At 44.9% G+C, this 11,168-nt stretch overlaps 1 protein-coding gene across 1 annotated transcript in view; it reads right to left on the minus strand.

Moving 5' to 3' along the window:
• The window catches only part of plekhh3 (pleckstrin homology, MyTH4 and FERM domain containing H3), a 34,828-nt gene extending 23,902 nt beyond the window's left edge, over positions 1–10,926 (minus strand). The window contains exons 1-2 of the mRNA XM_056608923.1: positions 10,248–10,926; positions 4,728–4,783 (exon numbers count right to left, since the gene is read on the minus strand). Of these exons, the coding sequence (XP_056464898.1) occupies positions 4,728–4,783; positions 10,248–10,382 (191 nt within the window). The 5' untranslated portion in view covers positions 10,383–10,926. The remainder of the gene's footprint in view (positions 1–4,727; positions 4,784–10,247) is intronic.
• Positions 10,927–11,168: the final 242 nt, after the last annotated feature.

Raw genomic sequence — 11,168 nt, forward strand, 5'->3', positions numbered from 1 at the left:
TTCGGCCTCAGATCCAACCATACTTTCCAAAGTCATCAAACTACGTCAGCTGTAATTGGTTTGATAAATAGACAGAATAAATATACTACATACATATGTATACATAATATATCTTCAGAGTGCTTTAAAATTATATTATTATGCACAATAAAAATAAATGTAAGAAATATTATAGCCCCCCCCTCCCAAACCCATTTGAGAAATACACACACACACACACAAGGGTAGGTCATGCAGGCCGCTGCATCACGGTTGGTGGGAAAATGGGAATGTTGTCATTAGGACTTGGGACTATATGACCTCCCAGCTAAAAATACCCTGTTTACTCAAGATCACTGCCAAGGAATTCTGGACAAGGCAGAGAAGAAAGCAAAAATAATGTTTTGAGAAGGGGAGTGTGTGTGTGTGTGTGTGTGTGTGTGTGTGTGTGTGTGTGTGTGTGTGTGTGTGTGTGTGTGTGTGTGTGTGTGTGTGTGTGTGTGTAGGAAGTCTCAGTGAGTGACTGAGGAGACTGTGTAGGATCGGTTGAAAGCTATGGCATGATAACATCAGACTTCTTCAAGGGGTTTTAGTGGAGCGTTATCTAATGAAACGCATTAAAAAATAGTTCAAATCTCCCTCGCAATCTAAAGAAAAAGAGAAACGGCCGTTGGCTAACTGACACGCAAACTTCCACAGGTTACGAAACAAATTTTAAGAACGGTGCTATTCTATCCGTATACGCGTCTGCTGAACAGTGCACTTTGTGTCATTCCTTGTCTATGATGATATTCATGCAGCGTCAGAGAATGGCATGATGTGTCGAGGGAGGAGGGGCAAGAATGGGTAAAGACCAAGAGGGCCGAATACCATTTCTTCTGTACCGTTTTTTTCTTTTCCTCTTCTGGTGACACTCTGGCCTGTCCCCCTGCTTCCCAAATTAAACTCGACCAAGAGACACAGGGAGAATAGCCAAATGTGGATGGATAAAAAAACAGCAGTGGCGGATGAGCAGATATAGATACTGGCGATCCCAGCAAGCGGAGGAGGACCTTGCCCTGTGTCTGTCAGCAGCCTCGGAAGAATGCCCCCATGGGGTCAGCTTGCCACGGCTGGCAACACCTGGAAAAGAGAACATGGGGGGGGGGGGGGCCCCGACGACGAGAAGGGCCCATACACCGGCAGAGCCGATATTAGCCCCAGAAAAAACAAGGTCGCACTGCGTTGGTTCTTGATCATGTACCGATGTGCCATGATCCTCACTTGGTTACCATGAGTTACTATGCGGGCAGGAGTGCAGTTCTGTAACCACTAAAACTGAATTTAGACAACAATGGCAGTTCAAAAAAGGCACAGTCTCGTCTACTGCGGCAAAACCACGTTGCAGCCTGTATGTCAGAACACATGATGAATTGCGGTGGTGGGCTATTCAGTGCCATGGTATTTCCACTATTGCAAGGAAATTAGAGAGGACACACCATTGGCCAACTCGAATGATTCCCATTGGATCACAAAGCAGAGGGCACATATAAACAATAAAAGCTGACCGGTCTTTGTCTTCTTGAGAAAACCTTTAGATTACGCAATTTCCTCTTATGCGGTGCCGTGTACATTTTCAAATGTAGAAATATTAGTATCGACACCTCCGGTCATCCATGCAATCTCCTCACCCCACGGGCCGATCCACAATATGGTACAGGGGGAGATGTTTGACCCAGCCCACCGCTGGGGTCCATCTGACTCCCACCACATGAGGCATGCAGCATGGCCAACGATGTCAGCGGTTACACAACCATCAGCCTCAGTCCAGCGTGGGCAAACACATATTCCTGCCCACCTCTGTATTAATCATGTATGAGAGGTCAAGGCCCGTAACAATCACCTATAGGTTATCCCCTGTAACAATCATATATACGTAGGTCCACCCCTGTTACAAATCACATTAAGGTCCACCCCTGTAACAATCAAATATTATAGTTCAACCCCAGTGACAATCAAGTATAAAAAGGTTAACCCCTGGAACAATCAGATATAGGTCCACCCCTGGAACATTCACATACAGGTAAAACCCGAGAACAATCGGACAGAGGTCAACCCATAGAACAAATACCTACATCTGACTCATATCTGAGAGGGATGACTGGTTATGGGTAATTCACCCTGGATGATTGAATAGAGAGAAAGGGAAAGAAATCGAAGTGCGTGAGCCAGCCACACCTCATTTTGTGAAATGGGAGGGGCTGATCATGGCACCATCGGCTGTGTCATCAGTCAGTGGCATGACCTCCTTCTACAAAGCTGGCCCCTCAGGGTGTGTTGAGTAATTGGCAAGGTAATGAGTGAGGGCTGTGCTCGCTAGCTTCCCTGCTCGCGAGTGATTACACTCAGCTTTTTAACAGACTCGTGACAAAACCAGTAGTAAATCAAGCAATGGGATTTCCTCGAGGCCTGGAGGTGATAAACAGACAGGTCTTTGACACATACATACACACACACACACACACACACACACACACACACACACACACACTAGCAACAAATTAACAAAAAAGTGAACACTTTTTTTGTTAGATAATATATTTCTTATTTACTGCCATTAGATTTCTTTTGTTTTCCCTCAGAAAGTTAGTTTGATTTTGCTTTTCTTTTTTTTTTCAGGGTTCAACCGTGTGTGTGTGTCTGTGTCACACAGACACACACACACGCTCAAATGAACACAGATACAACAAGAGTAGATGCAATTGAACACACACACACAATCAAATTAACCCACACACACACACACACACACACACACACACACACACACACACACACTCCAAAAAAAAAAATGTAAGTACACACAAAGAACACACATACGCAGAACAAGAAACTAAATTTGTTTTGTGGGTAGCTAAGGCAGTGCGTGAGACGAAAAGTCAGCCAACCTATACTGTCCTGCAAAGACTTAAGGTAGCCTGACCCATACTGCCTCATCCACCGGGCCCCGTAAAAGGGCGTGATAGTAAAATCCATAATTGTGTAATCGAATGTAGTTACTGGTACCCAGTTTGTAGTCAAATTTAATTACGGCGAAAAGATATGCCCTTTAAATACATAGTTGTTAATAAAAATTCCAGTAAATAGATAAGGTACGACTTTGGTCTGATACCATACATCATTATGCTACTAGATAACATACTTTCCATAAGCATAAAGTGATGAATACTTGGCATGGGAAATTCCCTGTGATTATCTTGATCATATACTTCACTGTTATCTCAGCCCTACCCCATGTACTCCAGTTACCCGTTGACCCATTGAAACACTGTGCTGCAGCCTACTTGGGGAGCGCTGGACCAATAAATAATAAAGGCCGACGCCAACCTCCCGTTATTTTTTGCGTTTCCATGGCGGCCCTCATTTTGGTGATTTGCGGTATACACACAGTCCTCGTGGTTCTCGTGAAGTCAGAACACAGGCGCGTTACAGTCTTTTACTGTTCGAAACGGGAGGGGGCGTGAGCTGGGACTCCACTTCCTTGTCACTGATGTGGTTTATGAGACTACTGGGAAAACAGGGGAGGGAGGGGGAGGGAAGGGGAGGGAAGGGGAGGGAAGGACGGACGTTTGGAGGGAGGGAGAGAGAGGACGAGAGGGAGGGGGACAGAGTAGAGGCTGCATTGCAGAGAATGGCCCTGGTCTCCAGTGGGATTTGACCCCGTGCTAGTGTGGCCACACATGCAATTCTAGAGAGTAGCGATCAAACGGGATGAACGGTTCTATTACATGTGCGCCATGCGAGAACAGCCGCTTGTCCTAACGGGGACAGGCTGGAGGACAGACATTCTGGTTGTGCAGACCAAAATCCATGACCGGCAATGTAGTACAGTTACAATAAAAGTACCCGGAACATGCAATCATTTATTAGCACAGTCATTCCAAAAGGAATTTGGCACACCACCACCATGTTATAAATCACACTATTTGCATTTTAATTCACAAGGGTCCAATTGAGGCTTATCACTTTATAGCATATTGAAAGTCAAGACATGATCAGCTATAATTACTAGCAATAAAACAGGTTGGAACTGGAACTGACAAAACGAAACTAGCCCAAGCCACAGAAGCCCAATAAATGAGAGGAACCATACAGGCCTAAAAATGAAAGCTTGACACAATTATTGATAAAGCTTGACAAAGTCTACCATGGTTAAAGAAGTACGTCTTTAACCATGTATGTTAATAATGAAGTATACTCAGAATGTCTTTTTTGAGTGAGTGAGTGAGTGAGTGAGTGAGTGAGTGAGTGAGTGAGTGAGTGAGTGAGTGAGTGAGTGAGTGAGTGAGTGAGTGAGTGAGTGAGTGAGTGAGTGAGTGAGTGAGTGAGTGAGTGAGTGAGTGAGTGAGTGACAGACAGACAGACAGACAGACAGACAGACAGACAGACAGACAGACAGACAGACAGACAGACAGACAGACAGACAGACAGACAGACAGACAGACAGACAGAGTTGTGCGTGTGTTTCTGTGTGTGTGGTGATTTATGAAGAGGCACATTAGGCGAGAACTTAAAAGTCCATGCAAAAAAGGTGAGAGGAGGGGAAGTGAAGGTACGCGTCCTATGCTAAATAAACACAAGTACTCCAAACCACAGAAGAACATGCTGCCTGCACAGTAAAATAAGGAACAAATATTTCATGGTTTAATGGAAAACCCGCCACAAATCTGTCTCATTCGCTCTCCTTTCTCTCCCTCTGATGTCCTTACCCATTGGTTCCATTCGCCGTGTGTGTAGGTTGAGAAACAGTCACGTCAGTTGGGATCTGTCAACAAAAGAAACAGGGAGAGCGACACAGAGAATAAAGTCAATAGGTGGCAACAGATACAGTGGTTGGTTCCCAGTACTGGTTCCAAACATGGCTGGGACTGATCCCTTCAAAAACCCTCACTCTGTGCCCATAGGGCAGAGCGCTCTGCCATTCTTGGCTAGGTTGCAGAATCACATAGCTGCACAGTTCCTCCAATTCTTGGCTTCGCTTTTGCTATTTGGCAATTCGGATTTGTTCAACGTTGGTAGTGGAAAAGAAAATAATCCTGAGTATATCAACTAAACAGAGGTACCTGCCCTTCTTACAACAGATTGTTTCTTCTGAATACAATTTTTTTTTACTAGGCGTCAACATTGTCCCTTGGGTGTAACGAGAGTTCACTCGCTGAAGTTCAAATTGCTCAATTGTTCCAACATACCAATTAACACTGTGGAGCTCGCATGGTAAACTAAAATCATACTCATGGCCTTCTGCTTCCTGATGTATAGGGAGGGAAAAAGAGCGAACCAAATGGGCATGGCGTGTTTTTAGGGAACTAAGCCTGTTAATTTAGTATGCTAACAAGAGTTTAGCACGCTAAAGATGTACATTATCTCCCTAGTGGAGCCTCTAATCTCGTCTGATCTTAACCAAGCGAACCCAGCAATTGTCTGGGAATCGGCCTCAGAGGCTAGCGACCTAATCCTCGCACTAAATTACACTTCCACCCCCTACTCTCCCAGGGGTCAGCTTCTTGTGGAAAGGACTGCGAGGACACACACACACACACACACACACACACACACACACACACACACACACACACACACACACACACACACACACACACACACACACACACACACACACACACACACACACACACACACACACACACACACACACCCCTCCCCCCCACCCTCCTACTGGCAGACAAACTAAATCAAATTTCACGGCTGGAACACTGAACCTTTCATTTCAGAACAGCCCCTGTAAAGCAAGAGACGGGAAGGGGGTTCTCTTCTTACGACGTGCAGGGCCCCTAGATTGCCCAGAGTGACCTTGGAAAACCCCATCAGACATCAGAGATGTTCTGTGTGCCTTTGGTGCCCGGCTCCCTGCTGGGGAGGACACGCTGCGTGTCAATGTGACTTGACTTGATGTCTCTCGCCGCCCCACCACTTGAGCAGAGTTCTGCAGGGGCTGCCAGGGGCCCGGCAGGGCTCTCAGCCTACCTGAAATACAATCCAGGTCAACTCTTGGCCCCTTACAGTGCACACACACACACACACACACACACACACACACACACACACACACACACACACACACACACACACACACACACACACACACACACACACACACACACACACACACACACACACACACACACACACACACACACACACGACCAGCTGACCTAAGTATAGGACCAGGGCCCTGAAAAAACAGTGTGCTGCATCAGAAATAACAGAGGAAACACCAACTGAAAAAGCCTCGTTTACGACGGTGTCTGAGGAAGGCATGTCCAGCAGGTGACCCTAAGCTGATGAGGAAATTACGAAGCTATAATTGCTTGTACTTAACCGAGGCGGCGGTAATGTAGACAAAACTAGTCAAAACTATTCGGGCACGAAAAACTGATCCGAGACAGGATTTCTGGGTTATTATAATCCCATCCCTGCTGTCATCCACTGATGTGGCAGTACATCAGAGACAGAGACAGAGACAAGTCAAATCCGACCCCTCTACAAACTGCATATCTGGAGCAAGATTCCATGACACAGTCCTAAGTCAAACAGTGGGCTGTATTTTATTTAATAATGGATAGTGACTCAGATCAACGCATTCAATAATTTCCTGCGTTGGTAACAGTCCATGTGATTATGAAGATCATTCTGAAATCTGCCTTGATCAACATGGAATAGATCAGTCCAGCACATAGAAGAGAACAGAAATCATGACCCGATCATTCCATTTCTGACATCCGCAATATATCTCTCCTTCTCTCTCCTGGGAGGCTGAGTAACCATTGGAAAAGGCTTCAGCCAGTGTCTGTCTGAAGACCAGATGCACAGCCCCTAAGGAGGTGGGGTAGGGATCTGACAGGACATCATACATCAAGCTTTGAGGAGCACAACCGGTTAATGTGAAAGATGGGGGGGAGGACTAAACTAGTTTGTTTCTTGGTAAGATAATACATTGTTGCAAATGCTCCACATTTACTAAGATTATTGTCTTTTGGTGAAATTCACAGGGAGGAAAAGGTTGAACAGGGTTTCAGTGGAAACATGGGCGAGACCGAAAGAGCGAAAGAGAGAGAAAACGAGAGAATGACGGATGTCCTGTCCTAAAATGAGTGCCCTGCTGTCCCAACACTAGAGGCATTCAATATTGCGAGACTGTTTGGGCAGCTGTTTGAGAGCAGTTTCTTTGAATGAAGACTGTAAACATGCAAGGGGTAAGATGTTCTGGCCCAGTTCTAGCCTCTGAAGTCTGAACTCTGAGCAAGCATCAGAAGGGAGTCATAATTCCACCCTCAGCGAGTATCCTGGCAAGAGAGAGTTGCCTACGGCACAGGCACTGCGGACGTCACCGAACGTGGCATCTCCTGGCAGAGGTTAGGAACACTGGAGTTCGTGGTGAGGTTTTTGGATGGCTTGAGTAAGGGAGACTCCACCAGACTTGTGGGTTTCTGTGGTCATCCTTGGCAGGAGCGTTTCAGAGACTTTTTAAAATGGGCATTTCAGAGCGGGCAGTCTGAAAAAACAAACGTACACACATAGAGGGAGGTCTGACCAGCTGTCTTGAAAAGTGGCTTGGCAACTACTGGACTTTATGGAGGAGGCTGAGCAAACAAGGGATGAAGCCCTAGAGGGCTTTCCCTGGGACTCATCTGAAGACCTCTGCCCTCTAAGCCATCTCTGACCAGGTGCCCTGCCCCCAACCAAGCCAGCTTTAACACTGTAGAAACCTAAAGAGCATCCACCAGATCAATAACTTTTCCAGGAGAACCCTGTACGAACATGGGTTGTATAATGGCGAGGGCTAAGTATGGCTCATTCCCAGCATGGGCTTTTAGAAATATGAGACACAAACAGGACGTGGACACACACACACACACACACACACACACACACACACACACACACACACACACACACACACACACACACACACACACACACACACACACACACACACACACACACACACACACAACACAGAACACACACAATAGGTCGGTGTGTGTGTGTGTGTCAGAAGGGAATGGTGTTTGCAGCTGAAGGTAATCAATGATCAACATCCTTAGCAAACGTTGAGTAAGCCTAGAAGCCAACAATCATTAGATAAAGGGCAGAATACTTCTGTTAGAACTGGCTAATCAACTAGCTGGTAAGAAAATTTACTCATAAGAACGTTTACGGTAAAGGGAGCATTGGGTAAGTACCATTAAGCAGTCTATAGTAAACTTCACAATGCTGTGCTGATTCACTCAACTCCAATGGTTGGCTATTGTTCCTATGTCCAAGGAACAATTTCTGAACAAACCAGGATAAAAGAAAGACCCACTAGCGTCACTCACTAGCATCTCAATTAATATAGAAATGCAAGGAGCCTAAATCTGCAGATTACAGAACTCCATAAAGGTATCAACTGTGAAGTAACGGAAAAAGAGGGTTTGAAAGTTGCTTCAGGAAGAGCTGTCTGTCTCAGTTACCAGGATCTCCTATTGATTTAGGGGTAATGGCGTATGGTTAGATTTCCCTGGCCAACATTGCTAGACAGATGGTGCATGATAACTCTAGACGGGGGTGTTTGCCAAGCAGAACAGTGCTACACAGTGACACCTCTCAAGATACCCCTGGACAGCAGAACAGCAGATGTTGTGCTCTTATCGGCCGCTGCTGCGGTTACAGGCTTCTTCTGCATTGGACAATAAATATGGAACACGAAAAAGCTTCACGTTAGGATCTTTAATGTGGTTCTGGAGACGTTGTATATTCGCCTTTTACTTTTTATTTGTTTGTAGTTCCCATTACGGTCCTGTACCTCATGCGGTGGCGCCCACAACATGTTTTATTCTCATAACATAATTACCATCATAAGTGATATGAAGAGATCATTTGGAAGGCATTTTCATACTGGATGGAGCAAAGGGTGTTAGGTTGTTTGTGAATAGAATATATTACAGGAATAGGCTGTTTGAAAGAATGAATACAGTCAATAGGCCTAAGACAAATTTGCTGAATATCTGAAAGTCAAAGAGGAATATGACATTGATGATCAGAGAAAATTGTTGCACATGCTTAAGTAATAACGTTTTTTTGTATAGGTATCGTAAAACCAACTGAATGATTGCACCGTGTCACCTTAGTGACAGCCCTCATTCCCAAGTTGCCCTATTCAGCGTTATTGTTCCAAACGTTTCCATGCAAATCTCTACCGTGTTTCGACCGTTGGTTACAAGCAGACAAAAGGTCTAACAAGTAGATAAGCATCCTGTATGCAGGCTTGAGCCCCGGGTGCAATTACTTTCCCAGTCAGTCAAGTGTAAACTTTAACTCAGCAGTTTAACTTGCCAACTTTCTGGCATATATTTTTTTGATGTTGTAAAAAATGTACTGACTAAACAAATGCTAATCTATATTTCAGTTATCTCTTTTGAACAGTAAGGAGCTTGGAAAGATCAGACCAAAAAAGTTTCATATTTTTAAGTTGGTTTCATGAGGTCTGTCTGTTCATCGGCAGCACATTGGACTGTAAAAGGCTGGCCCAATCCGAGGCAACAATGCCCTCTTACAAGTGGATGGGCAATAGCGAACTCTCTGTGTCTGATCAGATGACTAACATTACAGAGAATACAAGGCCACAGTCTCGCTTCCAATTCTGCTGGCCAAACACAGAGGACCAGTTCAACTGAACATCCAGCTTTGTTGCCTGCTTTCTTTTAACTCTGTTGGATTTCACGAGGTATGCCTATACACAGGCCAGCTGTAAACCAATACATTATGTACAATCACAGCGGATCCAAATATTTGACCTCTGGTTTAACAGGTTATTGGTCATATATTAAATTGGCCAAGCTCCAAAATATTTTCAAGAGCCAATGCGAGCAGGCCTATAGGCCATAGTTACGGAAAGCTCCCTTATGTGGAAGGGAATCCTCATTATTACTTTTTGAAGTCTGTACTATGTATTGTAGGACAAGGGCCAGTATATGCTTGAGATCAACCATAGGAATATACAGGAATAGAGTAATGCTTGAGATCCACACGACAGTAGTAGGCTATGTACAATCATAGTTTGAATATTGGATATTCTGCTGGGCTGTTTGGCCTAAACATCACATCTGGATGATAGTTCATTCAGTTATAACCGAGTCAACGAAAAAAGGCATATAGTATACGAATCTTTTAAACGTGCAGTATTAAAATATGTAGTGGCTGTCAAATGCAAAGTGTGGCTAGTTTACCCGTCCATTGGAAGTCAGGTTCTCGTTGTTGCGCAATTCAAAAGATTCTTCCTCCTCTCTCTCCCCATAGTCCCGTCCGAGCAAACTGAATCCCTGCCTGCAGCACAAAAACCAGCAAAATCCTTGCAAAGGCATTCAAATGAGGTGATGGTAGTCCTCTTCCACTATGTTAGGTCTTATTAGAGTCAACATTCACAGCTTTGTCCCGGAGTGCGTGCGAAGGGAAGACCGGAGGTGAAAAGTAGACTCCACTGCTGGCGTGAGAGCATGCAGCAGGACGCTCTCCATAGATGTCCACAAGCGAAATAAAAGGTGGCACAACCTCTTCTTGAATGAATCACGATAAATGTCCCTTGACTGTGGAAGAGGACATAGCCGTAATGAGCCCAATCACTGGGACTCGGGATGGTAAATTATCCCTAAGAGCGATATAAATCCGTTTCTGCGACACCTTGCAGCCCCGCGGGATACTTTAGAAAAGTAACTTTCGCTGATTCCAGGGATACGCTGCTATTTCCCAAACTGATTGCGTTTAAAGAATACTTAGTATAAAAACGATCTTTTAATTTTCAAAAGTTGTTATACACCAAGAGGGTGAACCTTACGACATATATGTGTATGAACGACAAGGTAATTCCTGAGTTTGAACAAAATTGAGAGAGACAACATCTGAGACACACTTCAGTGGGCAGGGCGATCCGCCTGCTCGTGTCAAACAAGGCATTTGACTGGCTGGATACGTCCACGCCCCGGGATGACACGCCCACTCGGACGCCCATTGTACTGACGAAATATCCACACGTGCAATTAACCCTATAAATGAGGTCTTTCTTGCATATTCTAGTCGGTCATTTTTTAAAATGATGTTTGGGAATTGAAACAATACCTGAAAATGATGTCCGTCTCCGCAAACACACAAGC

The sequence above is a fragment of the Gadus chalcogrammus genome, chromosome 2 (assembly GCF_026213295.1).
Source record: "Gadus chalcogrammus isolate NIFS_2021 chromosome 2, NIFS_Gcha_1.0, whole genome shotgun sequence".
NCBI lineage: Eukaryota > Metazoa > Chordata > Actinopteri > Gadiformes > Gadidae > Gadus > Gadus chalcogrammus.